At 44.3% G+C, this 17,844-nt stretch overlaps 1 protein-coding gene across 3 annotated transcripts in view; it reads right to left on the reverse strand.

Moving 5' to 3' along the window:
• Positions 1 to 3,817: 3,817 nt before the first annotated feature.
• CRMP1 (collapsin response mediator protein 1) overlaps positions 3,818 to 17,844 on the reverse strand; it is a 141,089-nt gene continuing 127,062 nt past the window's right edge. For 2 of the 3 annotated variants that reach the window (XM_063923438.1, XM_063923457.1), the window contains exons 11-14: positions 10,094 to 10,264; positions 9,628 to 9,807; positions 7,274 to 7,439; positions 3,818 to 4,749 (exon numbers count right to left, since the gene is read on the reverse strand). In XM_063923438.1, the coding sequence (XP_063779508.1) occupies positions 4,658 to 4,749; positions 7,274 to 7,439; positions 9,628 to 9,807; positions 10,094 to 10,264 (609 nt within the window). In that variant the 3' untranslated portion in view covers positions 3,818 to 4,657. The other variant, XM_063923447.1, reaches the window with a different exon arrangement.

Genomic DNA, 17,844 nt, shown 5'->3' on the forward strand with positions numbered 1-17,844 from the left:
AGGTCAACCGGTACAAAGGGTTGACAGATGAAAGGTCAACAGTGGTTAAGGTCGATTGGGTCAAAAGGTTAACATGACAGAGATCAACACACAAATGGTCAACACAAGTTTTTTCATTTTTTGGGGTTCTTAGGAGTCTATTTACTAAGCCTTGAACAGAGATAAAAAGGATGGAGATAAAGTACCAGCCAATTAGCTCCTAACTGGCATTTTTCAAACCCAGCCTGTGACATGGCAGTTAGGAGCTGATTGGCTGGTACTTTATCTCTGTCCAAGGCTTAGTAAATCGACCCCCAAATCGTGTATGTTTGGTAATATGTGACCACCATCAGTAAATACATATACCCCCGCAGGCTCGCTTTACTTGCCATACTTCGGGCAGGTTACTATTCCCAATCGTAGTCCACATGGATAGTATATCAAGCAAATGTTTTAAAAACATGTAAAAAAACCAAAACAATAAAACGTGTGTCGACCACTGTCATTTGGACAGGAACCTATTGTTGGACATCTCTAAAATGGCTTTTAAGGGAGAAGTCATAATCATGGGAGACTTTAATTTACCTGATGTAAATTGGGAGGGGTCTTTTGCAAGTTCAGCTACAAGTGGCAAATTTCTACATTCCTTACAGGGAGCATCTCTCAAGCAATTGGTGAGGGAGCCCACTCGCAAAGACTCAATATTAGATCTAATTCTTACAAATGGTGATAGGATATCTGATATATATGTGGGTGAGCACCTGGGATCCAGTGATCATCAAGCAGTATGGTTTAGTATAAAGACAGGATCCAACTCCTCTCACACAAAAACAAAGGTGTTGGATTTTAGAAATGCAGACTTTGCAAAAATGGGGAGATGTTTAAGTGATTCATTGGCAGACTGGAGGAACTTGGAAGGAGTGCAGGAGAGGTGGAAAAAAATGAAAAGTGCATTACTAAGTGCAACAGACCTTTGTATCAAAATGGTTAGGAAAAGCACCAGGAAAAGGAAACCAGTGTGGTTCACAAAAGTAGTATCAACTAGTGTGAAAGCAAAAAAGATGGCTTTTAGGAAATACAAACAGACTCAAAATAATAACGACAAAGAGGTGTATCTGGACAGACGGAAGGATGCTATGAAAGTGATCAGACGTGCAAAGGCAGAAGCTGAGGAGAAAATGGCCCAGTCAGTAGATAAAGGGGGCAAAACTTTTTTTAAGTATATAAGTGAAAGGAGAAAATCAAATGGAGGAATAATAAGACTTAAGACAGAGAGTGGGCATTTGGTGGAGGGAGACAAGGCAATAGCAGATCACCTAAATAATTATTTTTGCTCAGTATTTACTACAGAAGAAGGGATGGGGCCACAGTTAAATTGCAAGGACATTCATAAAAATAAGGTAGATGAAAATACATTTACAGAGGAGAAGGTCCTAACAGAACTTTCAAAACTAAAAGTGGATAAATCAATGGGACCAGATGGGATACACCCAAGGATACTCAAAGAGCTAAAAGATGTGCTGGTTACACCTTTAACAGATTTATTTAACCAGTCACTAAATACAGGTGCTATTCCAGAGGACTGGAAAAGAGCAAATGTAGTTCCACTGCACAAAAGTGGAAGCAAGGAAGAAGCAAGTAACTACAGACCAGTAAGCCTTACATCAGTAGTAGGGAAAGTAATGAAAAAACTATTAAAAGAAAGAGTAGTGGAATATCTTAAATCAAACAACTTACAGGATCCAAAACAGCATGGATTTACTGGTGGGAGATCATGCCAAACAAATTTTATTGACTTTTTTGACTCTGTGATGAAAATAATAGATCAAGGGGGAGCTGTAGATGTAGCATATCTAGACTTTAGTAAGGCATTTGACACTGTCCCACATCGCAGACTGCTAAATAAACTTGAAAGCCTGGGGGTGGATTATAAATCAGTTAAATGGATAAGAACCTGGTTGCAGGATAGGAAACAGACAGTCGTAGTTAATGGAGTGCAATCTATGGAGGGAAATGTTACCAGTGGAGTACCCCAGGGATCTGTACTTGGTCCAGTTCTCTTTAATATCTTTGTTGGTGACATTGCAGATGGTATTGAAGGGAAGATATGCCTTTTTGCAGATGATACAAAGATATGCAACAGGGTAGACACACCGGGAGGGGTCAAACAAATGATTAATGACCTAGGTAGGCTTGAGAAATGGTCAAGAACGTGGCAACTACAGTTTAATGCTAAAAAATGCAAAATCATGCACTTGGGTCTCAAAAACCCAAAGGCTAAGTATAGTATCAAGGGTACTATAATGGAAACTACTGAGGAGGAAAGAGATTTAGGAGTCACTATTTCAAGTGACTTGAAGGCAGGAAAGCAATGCAACAAAGCAATGAGAAAGGCAAGTCAGATGCTTGGTTGCATAGGGAGAGGAATCAGTAGCAGGAAAAAAGAAGTGATAATGCCACTGTATAGGTCATTGGTAAGGCCTCACCTGGAATACTGTGTCCAGTTCTGGAGACCCTATCTCCAGAAGGATATAAATACTTTAGAGAGTGTACAAAGAAGGGCAACTAAAATGGTGCATGGCCTACATCACAAAACGTACCCGGAAAGGCTAAAAGATCTTAACATGTATAGTTTGGAGGAGAGAAGGGAAAGGGGAGACATGATAGAAACTTTCAAATATATAAAGGGTCTTAACAAAGTTCAGGAGGGAAACATTCTTCAAAGGAAAAGAAGTATTAGAACTCGAGGGCATACATTGAGACTGGAGGGAGGCAGGTTCAGGGGAAATTTAAGGAAAAATTACTTCACAGAAAGGGTAGTGGATAAGTGGAATAGCCTCCCATCAGAGGTGGTAGAGGCTAAGACTGTAGGGCAATTTAAACATGCTTGGGACAGGCATATAAATATCCTTACAAAGAATCAAGGTTAAAAAAGGGTTGAGATTGCCTAAAGGATAAAATAAAAAAGGGGCAGACTAGATGGGCCAAGTGGTTCTTATCTGCCATCAAATTCTATGTTTCTATGTTTCTATATTGACCTTTTAAACCTGTTGACTTTAATCACTGTCAACCTTTCATCTGTCAACCTTCTGTACCTAACGCATGTCGACCATGGTATCCCGCTATTGACGGTCTACCTAGACACCGCCCATATATCATCTGGATACTGATAACATTAGCACAAACACAAGGGTGTTTAGACTTTTTTGCCTACACTATATATTGGTTCCAAACATTTCTAGTGTCAGAACAAGTGATAAATACAGCGGGATACATATACTATCCCGGCAGACAGGATGCTGGCTGTCACTATACCGACACAGCATCACATCTGCCGGAATCCCGGCAGCAAGTCCCTGGCAGGCCTACTGCGCTCCCCAGAGGTTCTATTCCCTCTCAGTTGGTGGCGTTGATCCACCAACCAAATGGGAATACCGGGCCGTCATCAGGATTCCGGCTGTCGGTTTATGGGCAGGTGTCTGGATTCCAGAATTAGTCTCCTGAATGGCGGGATCCCGACAGCCGGTAAACTGACCGCATCCCAATACAGCAATGCTTTTTTCTGATTTCTTTGTTTCAGTCAAGTTGACTCCTATTTTTTATTACCTACAGCAGGCCTGGCCAACCTGTGGCTCTCCAGCTGTTGTGAAACTACACATCCCAGCATGCCCTGCCACAGTTTTAGCATTTCCTAGTAGCAAAACTGTGGCAGGGCATTCTGGGACTTGTAGTTTCACAACAGCTGGAGAGCAACAGGTTGGCCAGGCCTGACCTACAGTATGAAAAATGTAAGAGCGTAGATTGACAGATGCATCCCAAATAATAGGCCACAAAAAAATAAATCCATTTGCAATTTAATAATGTTCATATTATTTATTTCATACACTTTGAATTCCGAAATAGAATTACATCTAGAATGTCGTACGCAACCCTAAGTAAAAATGCAATGTGAATTACAAACCGAAAAAAGAAACTTTGTACAAAACTGTAAAAATCAGACCGCTAAACTAGACTTACAGTATCAAAAAACCCCATGCAAACAGGCTCATCTCGTTGCATGGCTCAAAGAAAGCTGTATGTGTGAATATTCTCAGGATCCCGCATGGTGAAAACAGACAAGACTGTACAATTAGCCAGATTATCATATTTTTACATGAATGATAACGTCTGCTGTGGTATAGTAACAATAAGAAGATATAAAATAAAGTAAACATAATACATTTCGTAACCTACTGCATACATAAAAGTTGTTCACATATTTTAGTTATCGGTGGCAGAGTTTATGGCATCGTGTCTAGATGATGGCTGGCATGTATTAAAACTCTAATACAGGCTACATCTTATAAATAAATAAATAATATTAATTAAAAAATAACATGCACTACCAACGTAACGTACAGCTAAATGGTGCAAAGGAACAGTTCTTTAGCTACATGACAAAGATGACGTCTCTAGTCTAAAACGGCAATGTGTGATCCATGCTTTAAGGTGACCTATGGACAAGTGTGAGGTAAGTAGATCCAAGCACGTCATCACACTACGACCACCTTTTCCTATACAAAACAAACCATTTTTTTTTCCAATCGGTAGCAAAAAAATTGTGGGCTCAATAACACGGGACACAAACTGGAATTTTATTTCCATGGTGATCGTTCTCCATACTCATCATTCAGCTTCATCAACCAAGGCTTGTTATGTTTGAGCGACCTCCGGGGGGCGCAACGATGCGATGTCCTGTGCGCCGGGGGTTGCTGTCATCTTTCTGTGCACCTGAAAGGTAGTGAAGAGATAACATTACAGAATGAATGAAGTCTGTATCTCGTTAAGCTCTATGGGCCTGATTCAGAGGTGGATGCACTGGCGATATCAGATATAGGGGTCTATTTATTAAGCCTTGGATGGAGATAAGGTGGACGGAGTTAAAGTACCAGCCAATCAGCTCCTAACTGGAGCTGATTGGCTGTCACAGGCTGGGATTGAAAAATGACAGGAGCTGGTTGGCTGGTACTTTATCTCCATCCAAGGCTTATTAAATGAACCGCATAGTGTCTTGTTGTTCCATGCATGCCTCCCCGATTGTTTACGTACAGAGTTGCAGTTGCGGTTTCAGACGCACGCATGGAGAAGTGTATAGAAAACGTAGTGTGCGTTCCTGGCTGGTGACTGGGAGGTGTCTCAGCACATGCACGGAGATGGTCCCTCATACTGGAGTGTTTTGGGCAGGTGCAAGGTTTTGAAGGTGCATCTAGAAATGCACCAATTGCTTTTAGGTAAGATGAAAGTTGGTGCCTCATTCCTTGCACATTGGGATGCATGGATGTACACAAAGGAACGGCTTTGTAGCTGCATTTACATAAAGTCATAGACATGCCGCTGATAGAGGCAGCTGTGGGCGCTTGGATGTCTACCTCTGAGTCAGGCCTTCTGTGTTACATCTAGTGGGTGCGTTTGTGGAACATGCTGAAATGGAGATTTGTGATGAGAATTTGTGAAAATGTTTCATTGGATTTATCGTCAAGACTTACATTTACTGTTTATTCTACATCAGCTTTTGTAATATTAACGTGGATGTGTCAAACATGGCCTGAGCTACTGTCCAAATATAAATCTGTAATGACTAGTCTCCTGTCCACCATCTCCAATAATGTCAGAATTGTTCTGCCTGCTTTTTGTAAGGTGAACGGCGCTGCTTTGAATATATCAGCAAGGACAAGACAAAGGGCTGGATTACCACTAACATTAGCTCGGGGTCACCACCATGGCCCCAAAGTCCACATCCTTTTTCATGTTTGATCAGGCACCAACATTCTTTTCGAACAAATTTTGAGTTCTGTTGTCTACAATACCTACATGCCACAATTCTGCAGTAAACAGCAGAGGATTTATCTCATATCAAAGTCACAATTAGAGATGAACGAAATCTCCAAATCTGTTCTGAGGAACATTCTTGTCGTTATTTGGTTGCAACATTTTGTACGTTTCCCCGGCAGAACTTGGCCTTAAATGTTCCCAGTCCTACCCCAACCACATCACACAGCACAATGAATTGGCCTTTGTCATTCCAGCTCTAGTCACAGACTAGAAATCAGTTAAACACAAGTTTAATGATCCAGTGTTGGATGGTCAAGCCTTTGTAGACCACTGCCGGTAACTGTGCCCATCTGCGAGATGGCCTGTTTGATTTGTGCAACATTTTCTTCCAGCTTTACTCATCTCTAGTCCTGATTTCAATATTTGTCTAGGCCTCCAAAACTGGAAATATACAGGCAGACCTTGACAGTCGCTCCGACCACCAAGCAAAAGAATTACCGTTCAATTGGCCGCACATCTCCATAACCCCATTATATAACCTACAGATACACAGGGAGATAGCATTTATGGGCATAATGGATAATCCAACCGGATTATTACTGACCACTCCTTTACTGCCATGGGTCCCACGGGACTGCCACAGACCCCATTAATATAGTCCACCATTGACAAGGATTTTATTTTTTACAGTTATTAATAATTAAATTAATTTATAGTTTCCATTGTAACAAGAATCACCTTTTGCAGATGTTTGATTATCATAGTGTCTGTCATGTACTCAATGCAGAGGCATGGACAAATATTGTAGGTGCTGGCTGATGGCAGCTACCTTCCTGTCCCGATATAAAATAATCCTACTGTATATTGCTTCTAACAAGGATTGTGAAAGATGAGCTGCGAGTTCCGAATCTCAATGTAATGTGAAGTCAATGCTGATCAAGAGTGGTCAAGAATTACTTTCTGATTAATCACACCCATGTGTCTTCTCTGCCATTATTTTGTAGGATTAAAGATAAAAGTATTTAAAAGAAAGCCATTTATACAGTATCACTCACATCAATGATTAGACTTAGCTCCTTAATGCTTCAAATTGGTTTATAAAAGAGAATGATTGACTAAATAAGGCTACAGCATGTTCCTTAAATACATTTGTGATTTTGTTTTCCAATATCCTTTGTTATATTGTATCTATTTGTATTTTAGCCATATTTCACTTATGTTTTAGCCATATCTGACATTTGCTATAATAGTAAAGACATCCAAACTCTTATAATACTCCTTGGCAGCCCATCAATGAGATAGATGCTTTCCTACCTGGTTCAGATGACGTTAAACCCATAAAGTAGTCAACATTGATTTCTTGGCGAGGTGTAACCAAAAAACACAAAAATGATCCAAACCATGCTGTAACTCCCAGATGTAGCATCATAGCTGACAGCCAATAATGTTTTCCCACATAGTACAGTTTACAGCTATGATTTACCTGATAAACTGAAGTTTGACTGGTGAAGGTTCCTGACGGGTGCAGGCAGGATCTTGGTGGGTGAGCATTTAGCAGAGGGGGCTGGGGTTGCATACTTTGGAATGGCTGGGATGTCATGCACTGGTCCGTCGTACATCCCACGGGACACAGGTTGCAATCCGCTCACCTGGAAATAACCATCTTATTAATATATAAAATATCAGGGGGAAGTAAATTCTGCAATGGGTAGAGTCCTGCACATTTCCATTAAAGCCTACATCCTAATAATACAGTATACAGGGAACTAATCCTATGTCATACTTCCCTTTTTACGCTAATTTCTGTTGATGGGTGAGACAGATTCAGCAGTAATTCTAGAAGGGTAAAAAAAAGTTGCTTGTTTTAAAAGACCTCTCAAAAGGTCTATATGAGCCCACATTAAGAGCACCTTGGACATGGAGTAGAAATATCTCTGATACAATGTAGACACCGCGCTAATCACTACACATGCTAGTAATTAATTCATTCCTTTAACCACAAATAGACTTTGGGTACCAACACTACAGTCTATAAGAAACACTAGAGTCCGTTTAACAATATTGGACCGCTGCTCCTCTCTTGTGAATACCCGGAATCCCTCGGGTGAAGTATCTGTCAATGAAGCATAAAGAGAGGGCGCCTCATAGTGTAAAATCGTAAATTTATTCACAAAGCACAATACAGGGCACAGCACCATATGTTAAATGCTTGTACTGCAATGCAACCACGACAAAGACAGGAACACTGCTACAGTACACCTCGGACACATGGCTCCCACTGCTGAGTCCACCAACAGAGATCCCGCAAGTCGGATCACTTTTCCCCAATGTTCCCCATTTCCATCTTCTACTATCTCCCACCATACTCAGGTGTCCCTCACTTGTCTTCCCACTCCCTACTTATAATGCTTCCTTCCTTATCTGCCAGCTCCCACCATCCTCAGATGCTCCGCACTTCTCTGCCAGCTCCCACCTCCCGTCCTGTTCCTAACCCTAAAGCTAATCTTAACCCTCAAGGAAATGCTGACTTTATGACAATGGGGGGGTAATTCTGAGTTGATCGCAGCAGCAAATTTGCTAGCAGTTGGGCAAAACCATGTGCACTGCAGGTGTGGCTGATACAACATGTGCAGAGAGAGTTAGATGTGGGTGGGTTATGTTTCTGTGCAGGGTAAATACTGGCTGCTTTATTTTTACACTGCAATTTAGATTTCAGTTTGAACACGTCCCACCCAAATCTAACTCTCTCTGCGCATGTTATATCTGCTCCCCCCCCCCACCCCCCCGGAGTGCTCATGGTTTTGCCCAACTGCTAACAAATTTGCTGTTGCAATCAACTCTGAATTACCCCCAATGTCAACATCTCCGATCTGAAGGTGTCCATATTGATGATGTTGACATTTTAATCATCAGTGTTTCTCAGTAGCAAATTCTGCACCAGGCAATGATCAATATTGCTTTTTAGGTATATAATAATCACAAATATTATGGGAGTGAAGATATGAAAACATCCTAATTACAAAACACCACATGAGGAGTGACTGTTTTTCATTGATATCATTGCCTTACAATATGACGCTTGCCCCTGACTTACTAGATAGCAACTGATGACAAAGACTGTGTAATACCTTTGTCAGGTACATAACAAGAAATGACAGTTGTTGTAAGGAAGTAAAGTACCTTCAAAAATATTGTGCAATAACTGTATACTATGTATGACTAAGCAGTCACCATTTTCCTCTTTTGCTTAAGAATAATAGTAATCAGCTACAGTGCTTACATTACATAGCTCTGACGCACAATTGTGCCGACATAACATGGTTCAGGCTGCCAGGTAATCTATCAATGGCGATGCACCAATGTGATCTTACATCAGTCTATAAGGTGATGTTGTTGACATAGTCACATACTGTATATTGAAGTTCAGGGCAAAGTACGGAACAAAGATCTTTCAGGAAGCCGACTAGGGGGAAATTCAATTAATTTCCCCCGGAAAAAAAATATTTTTCAACCAAACACACGCAGGTTCAGCGAAACTTGTGTGTTTGCCGTAGAAACAGCCTCGTTTTCGGGTAAAAATGCAGGTCTGGCAGGTATCTGCCAACTGAGCATGTGCCAGAGAAAGCAAGACTACATGTGCTGTCCCATGGCTGCGCACACAGACGGAGACTGAAAGACAGCCATATAAACCTGCTAATCAGAAACGGCCCCTTAAGTTCCCACCCACCACCTTGGTGCATGTCGTCACTGCCCTGTGTGTAACACCACCTATAAGATATACAGAATACAGTAGGAAGATGAGATATAAGAGTGTGGTAATGAATATGAAGAACAAACCTTGTTTCTCGTCTTGATACGCTGGTAAATGTATTCTGGGAATGGTTTCCGAGGTATAAACCGCCCCATTCCTTGGTTGACGTGAAGGTTGCCGTCTTCATACACAATCTTTCCTTGGCTGATTACCATCAGTGGAGCCCCGTGGCACTCCATCCCTTCAAATATGTTGTATTCCACGGCCTATCAATCACAAAGACCACATGCTGCTGATGAGTAATAGTACATACAGCCTATAGTTGTTTTGGTGTCTGCCTAAATTGGCAATACTAACACTCATACGAATTGTTCACTTTGGTGCTAGCATTGACTAAAATGTACTAACTCCACCAATGTCATAGCCACGGACGGGCCCTAAATACTCTTTAATTAAGGATATCAAACTATAATTGTCCCTCTTTAGTATTTCATTGTGCATTAATATTCCTTAGAGTCGTGGTAAATAAACTAACAAAACATATGAACTTACCGATTTGTGACTTTTGGCAGAAATTGTCTTACTCTTGTCAGGATCCCAAATAAGCACGTCAGCATCTGAGCCGACTGCAATCCGCCCTTTCCTGGGATAGAGGTTAAAAATTTTGGCAGCATTTGTACTAGTCACCGCGACAAACTGGTTCTCATCCATCTTACCAGTAGCCTGTGAGAATATTGTAGAACAAAAATGATGTCTATTAGGAAATAATGAGATAAGAACATCTGACAAGTATTTTATGTGAAATATCTGCGTCATTTTTTGCTGTAAACTACATATGTGTCCTCATACATCCAGCCTCAATACGCCATGTAGTGCGAGTGAGCCACCAGGACCCGTGCAACTCTGCTAACACCGGGTGTCTTTTTTTGCAGAAAATGCGCCTTATTCGCAACACACTGGAGACCGTGCTGATTAATTTGGTAAATGACACTTGTATATTGTGTGTGACGGAGTGTGTATACGGAGCACTATTGAACTTGTATTGGAACAAAGCTTTGGTTTCTACATTGTAGCACCTCGTGTACAGATTCAGAGACTCAGTCGCACATACATATACGAGAGTCATATATTACATTAATCAGCACAGTCTCCTTGTGCATCCTAGTCACATTACATTGCGGATACATTGCAGTTTCGTCAAATAAGACGCCGGATGCTAGAAGGTTCTCACGTGACCTGGCGCGCCAAGAGGGGCTGTTTGACCTGACTGCAGCAACGATATATGAGGACAAATCTATATGAACACATATCAAATTGTAAAGCTTAACCCTAAACACAGGAGCGGTGTAAATACCTGCATAAAAAGCTTGGAAAGATATCTCCATCTTTCTTAAACTCTACCATCTCTAGTTGAGAAAATAAGATTTTACTCACCGGTAAATCTATTTCTCGTAGTCCATAGTGGATGCTGGGAACTCCGAAAGGACCATGGGGAATAGCGGCTCCGCAGGAGACTGGGCACAACTAAAGAAAGCTTTTAGGTCACCTGGTGTGCACTGGCTCCTCCCACTATGACCCTCCTCCAAGCCTCAGTTAGGACACTGTGCCCGGACGAGCTGACATAATAAGGAAGGATTTTTAATCCTGGGTAAGACTCATACCAGCCACACCAATCACACCGTATAACTCGTGATACTATACCCAGTTTAACAGTATGAAAACAACTGAGCCTCTCAACAGATGGCTCAACAATAACCCTTTAGTTAACAATAACTATGTACAAGTATTGCAGACAATCCGCACTTGGGATGGGCGCCCAGCATCCACTACGGACTACGAGAAATAGATTTACCGGTGAGTAAAATCTTATTTTCTCTGACGTCCTAGTGGATGCTGGGAACTCCGAAAGGACCATGGGGATTATACCAAAGCTCCCAAACGGGCGGGAGAGTGCGGATGACTCTGCAGCACCGAATGAGAGAACTCAAGGTCCTCCTCAGCCAGGGTATCAAATTTGTAGAATTTTGCAAACGTGTTTGCCCCTGACCAAGTAGCAGCTCGGCAAAGTTGTAAAGCCGAGACCCCTCGGGCAGCCGCCCAAGATGAGCCCACCTTCCTTGTGGAATGGGCTTTTACTGATTTAGGATGCGGCAGTCCAGCCGCAGAATGCGCCAGCTGAATTGTGCTACAAATCCAGCGAGCAATAGTCTGCTTAGAAGCAGGAGCACCCAGTTTGTTGGGTGCATACAGGATAAATAGCGAGTCAGTTTTCCTGACTCTAGCCGTCCTGGAAACATAAATTTTCAAGGCCCTGACTACGTCCAGTAACTTGGAATCCTCCAAGTCCCTAGTAGCCGCAGGCACCACAATAGGTTGGTTCAAGTGAAAAGCTGATACCACCTTAGGGAGAAACTGGGGACGAGTCCTCAATTCCGCCCTATCCATATGGAAAATCAGATAAGGGCTTTTACATGACAAAGCTGCCAATTCTGACACACGCCTGGCTGAAGCCAAGGCCAATAACATGACCACTTTCCACGTGAGATATTTTAGATCCACGGTTTTAAGTGGCTCAAACCAATGTGATTTTAAGAAACTCAACACCACGTTGAGATCCCAAGGTGCCACTGGAGGCACAAACGGGGGCTGAATATGCAGCACTCCTTTCACAAACGTCTGAACTTCAGGTAGTGAAGCTAGTTCTTTCTGGAAGAAAATCGACAGAGCCGAGATCTGTACCTTAATGGAGCCTAATTTCAGGCCCATAGTCACTCCTGCTTGTAGGAAATGCAGAAATCGACCTAGTTGAAATTCCTCTGTTGGGGCCTTTTTGGCCTCACACCAAGCAACATATTTCCGCCATATGCGGTGATAATGCTTTGCAGTTACATCTTTCCTGGCTTTAATCAGCGTAGGAATGACTTCCTCCGGAATGCCCTTTTCCTTCAGGATCCGGCATTCAACCGCCATGCCGTCAAACGCAGCCGCGGTAAGTCTTGGAACAGACAGGGCCCCTGCTGCAGCAGGTCCTGTCTGAGCGGCAGAGGCCATGGGTCCTCTGAGATCATCTCTTGAAGTTCCGGGTACCACGCTCGTCTTGGCCAATCCGGAACCACGAGTATTGTTCTTACTCCTCGTTTTCTTATTATTCTCAGTACCCTTGGTATGAGAGGCAGAGGAGGGAACACATAAACTGACTGGTACACCCACGGTGTCACTAGAGCGTCCACAGCTATCGCCTAAGGGTCCCTTGACCTGGCGCAATATCTCTCTAGTTTTTTGATTTAGGCGGGACGCCATCATGTCCACCTGTGGCCGTTCCCATCGATTTACAATCAGCGTGAAGACTTCTGGATGAAGTCCCCACTCTCCCGGGTGGAGGTCGTGCCTGCTGAGAAAGTCTGCTTCCCAGTTGTCCACTCCCGGAATGAACACTGCTGACAGTGCTAGTACGTGATTTTCCGCCCATCGGAGAATCCTTGTGGCTTCTGCCATTGCCATCCTGCTTCTTGTGCCGCCCTGTCGATTTACATGGGCGACTGCCGTGATGTTGTCTGACTGGATCAGTACCGGCTGGTGTAGAAGCAGGGATTTTGCCTGACTTAGGGCATTGTAAATGGCCCTTAGTTCCAGAATATTTATGTGTAGGGAAGTCTCCTGACTCGACCATAGTCCTTGGAAGTTTCTTCCCTGTGTGACTGCCCCCCAGCCTCGAAGGCTGGCATCCGTGGTCACCAGGACCCAGTCCTGTATGCCGAATCTGCGGCCCTCTAGAAGATGAGCACTCTGCAGCCACCACAGCAGAGACACCCTGGTTCTTGGAGACAGGGTTATTAGGCGATGCATCTGAAGATGCGATCCGGACCATTGGTCCAACAGGTCCCACTGAAAGATTCTGGCATGGAACCTGCCGAAAGGAATTGCTTCGTAAGAAGCCACCATCTTTCCCAGGACCCGCGTGCAGTGATGCACCGATACCTGTTTTGGTTTCAGGAGGTCTCTGACTAGAGATGACAGCTCCTTGGCTTTCTCCTCCGGGAGAAACACTTTTTTCTGGACTGTATCCAGAATCATACCCAGGAACAGTAGACGTGTCGTCGGAACCAGCTGTGATTTTGGAATATTCAGAATCCAACCGTGCTGGTGTAGCACCTCCTGAGATAGTGCTACTCCCACCAACAACTGCTCCTTGGACCTCGCCTTTATTAGGAGATCGTCCAAGTACGGGATAATTAAAACTCCCTGTCTTCGAAGGAGTATCAACATTTCCGCCATTACCTTGGTAAACACCCTCGGTGCCGTGGAGAGTCCAAACGGCAGCGTCTGGAATTGGTAATGGCAATCCTGTACCACAAATCTGAGGTACTCCTGGTGAGGATAGTAAATGGGGACATGCAGGTAAGCATCCTTGATGTCCAGGGATACCATGTAATCCCCCTCCTCCAGGCTTGCAATAACCGCCCTGAGCGATTCCATCTTGAACTTGAATTTTTTTATGTATGTGTTCAAGGATTTCAAATTTAAAATGGGTCTCACCGAACCGTCCGGTTTCGGTACCACAAACAGTGTGGAATAGTAACCCCGTCCTTGTTGAAGTAGGGGCACCTTGATTATCACCTGCTGGGAATACAGCTTGTGAATTGCCGCTAGCACAGCCTCCCTGTCTGAAGGAGTAATCGGCAAGGCAGATTTTAGGAACCGGTGGGGTGGAGACGCCTCGAATTCCAGTTTGTGCCTTTGAGATACTATTTGCAGGATCCAGGGATCCACCTGTGAGCGAGCCCACTGATCGCTGAAATTTTTGAGGCGGCCCCCCACCGTACCTGGCTCCGCCTGTGGAGCCCCACCGTCATGCGGCGGACTTGGAAGAAGCGGGGAGGACTTTTGCTCCTGGGAACCTGCTGTTTGTTGCAGCCTTTTTCCCCTACCTCTGCCTCTGGACAGAAAGGACCCGCCTTTTCCACGCCTGTTTTTCTGAGTCCGAAAGGACTGTACCTGATAAAACGGCGCCTTTTTAGGTTGTGAGGGAACATGGGGTAAAAATGCTGACTTCCCAGCAGTTGCTGTGGAAACTAGGTCCGAGAGACCATCCCCAAATAACTCCTCACCCTTATAAGGCAAAACTTCCATGTGCCTTTTTGAATCTGCATCCCCTGTCCACTGGCGAGTCCATAAGCCTCTCCAAGCAGAAATGGACAATGCACTTATTTTAGATGCCAGCTGGCAGATCTCCCTCTGTGCATCTCTCATGTATAAGACTGAGTCTTTTATATGCTCTATGGTTAGCAGAATAGTGTCCCTGTCTAGGGTGTCAATATTTTCTGACAGGGAATCTGACCACGCAGCGGCAGCACTGCACATCCATGCTGACGCAATAGCTGGTCTAAGTATAATGCCTGAGTGTGTATATACAGACTTCAGGATCGCCTCCTGCTTTCTATCAGCAGGTTCCTTGAGGGCGGCCGTATCCGGAGACGGTAGTGCCACCTTTTTAGACAAACGTGTGAGCGCTTTATCCACCCTAGGGGGTGTCTCCCAACGTGACCTATCCTCTGGCGGGAAAGGGAACGCCATTAGTAACTTCTTAGAGATTACCAATCTTTTATCAGGGAAAGCCCACGCTTCTTCACACACTTCATTTAATTCTTCTGATGGGGGAAAAACTACGGGTAGTTTTTTCTCCCCAAACATAATACCCTTTTTCGTGGTACCTGGGTTTATATCAGAAATTTGTAACACCTCTTTCATTGCTTCAATCATGCAACGAATGGCCTTAGTGGACATTAGACTAGACTCATCGTCGTCGACACTGGTGTCAGTATCCGTGTTGACATCCGCGTCTGCCATCTGAGGTAGCGGGCGTTTTAGAGCCCCCGATGGCCTTTGAGACGCCTGGACAGGCACGAGCTGAGAAGCCGGCTGTCCCGCATTTGGCATGTCGTCAAATTTTTTGTGTAAGGAGTCGACACGTGCACGCAATTCCTTCCATAAGTCCATCCACTCAGGTGTCTGCCCCGCAGGGGGTGACATCCCTTCTATAGGCATCTGCTCCGCCTCCACATCATTATCCTCATCAAACATGTCGAAACAGCCGTACCGACACACCGCACACACACAGGGAATGCTCTAACAGAGGACAGGACCCACAAAAGCCCTTTGGGGAGACAGAGTGAGAGTATGCCAGCATACACCAGAGCGCTATATAATGCAGGGACTAACTGAATTATGTCCCCTATAGCTGCTGTTATATATACTGCGCCTAAATTTAGTGCCCCCCCTCTCTTTTTTACCCTTTTCTGTAGTGTAGACTGCAGGGGAGAGCCAGGGAGCTTCCCTCCAGCGGAGCTGTGAGGGAGAAATGGCGCCAGTGTGCTGAAGGAGATAGCTCCGCCCCTTTTTCGCAAACTTTTCTCCCGCTTTTTTATGGATTCTGGCAGGGGTAATTATCACATATATAGCCTCTGGGGCTATATATTGTGGTATTTTTGCCAGCCAAGGTGTTTTTATTGCTGCTCAGGGCGCCCCCCCCTAGCGCCCTGCACCCTCAGTGACCGGAGTGTGAAGTGTGTATGAGGAGCAATGGCGCACAGCTGCAGTGCTGTGCGCTACCTTGGTGAAGACTGATGTCTTCTGCCGCCGATTTTCCGGACCTCTTCTTGCTTCTGGCTCTGTAAGGGGGACGGCGGCGCGGCTCCGGGACCGAACACCAAGGCCAGTTCCATGCGGTCGATCCCTCTGGAGCTAATGGTGTCCAGTAGCCTAAGAAGCCCAAGCTAGCTGCAAGCAGGTAGGTTCGCTTCTTCTCCCCTTAGTCCCTCGCTGCAGTGAGCCTGTTGCCAGCAGGTCTCACTGTAAAATAAAAAACCTAATTATATACTTTCTTTTTAGAAGCTCAGGAGAGCCCCTAGTGTGCATCCAACCTCGGCCGGGCACAAAATCTAACTGAGGCTTGGAGGAGGGTCATAGTGGGAGGAGCCAGTGCACACCAGGTGACCTAAAAGCTTTCTTTAGTTGTGCCCAGTCTCCTGCGGAGCCGCTATTCCCCATGGTCCTTTCGGAGTTCCCAGCATCCACTAGGACGTCAGAGAAATATAATAATACAACTATGCACCACTTTACTGTACAACTGCCATTTTCAGAGGTTTGATCACATTCTCCACATGCATCAAGCTCCAGAAAGCAAAACTATCCAGAGTTTATACCGGATAGGCAACACCGTCTAATGATGGTATTGCTTCTAGGAACATATGGTCTTCTCCCACATGAATTCCAGTATTCCCCGTGTCTCAGGCATGCGCAGTAGGACTCCCGGGTAATAAACATGGAAGTCTTCAGATCGCAATGGACAGCTCTTATCAGAAAAGCTGTCCTCTTCCTAAATAATTGCAAATCTTCATGCATATAGCATCAATACCGCTGCTATGCATGCAGTAAGGGGTGGGATGTTTTGCTTTCAAAGGGGGTAATTCTGAGTTGATCGCAGCAGGAACTTTGTTAGCAGTTGGGCAAAACCATGTGCACTGCAGGGCGGGGGCAGATGTAATACGTGCAGAGAGAGTTAGATTTGGGTAGGTTATATTGTTTCTGTGCAGGGTAAATACTGGCTGCTTTATTTTTACACTACAATTTAGATTGCAGAATTGAACACACCACACCCAAATCTAACTCTCTCTGCACATGTTAGATCTGCCCCCCTGCAGTGCACATGGTTCTGCCCAACTGCTAACAAAGTTCCTGCTGCGATCAACTCGGAATTACCCCCAAAATGCGGTGCTTGATACATCCAGCCCGCAGTGTGGTTAGGCTTTGCTGACAGCTATATATTCTTTTGAGATATATTTATTACAACATAAGAATCAGTAGAATGTATAGGGAAGTTGCAAGGAACAAAACAACTTTGGTTAGACACTATGGGGGTAATTCCAAGTTGATCGCAGCAGGAAATTTTTTAGCAGTTGGGCAAAACCATGTGCACTGCAGGGGGGGCAGATATAACATTTGCAGAGACAGTTAGATTTGGGTGGGTTATTTTGTTTCTGTGCAGGGTAAATACTGGCTGCTTTATTTTTCACTGCAATTTAGATTGCAGATTAAACACACCACACCCAAATCTATCTCTCTCTGCACATGTTATATCTGCCCCCCCCCCCCCCCCCCCCTGCAGTGCACATGGTTTTGCCCAACTGCTAAAAAATTTCCTGCTGCGATCAACTTGGAATTACCCCCTATATTTGGTTATACACTAGATCAGGCATGTCCAAACTGCGGCCCTCCAGCTGTTGTGAAACTACATATCCCAGCAT

The sequence above is a fragment of the Pseudophryne corroboree genome, chromosome 1 (genome assembly GCF_028390025.1).
Source record: "Pseudophryne corroboree isolate aPseCor3 chromosome 1, aPseCor3.hap2, whole genome shotgun sequence".
In the NCBI taxonomy this organism is placed as follows: domain Eukaryota; kingdom Metazoa; phylum Chordata; class Amphibia; order Anura; family Myobatrachidae; genus Pseudophryne; species Pseudophryne corroboree.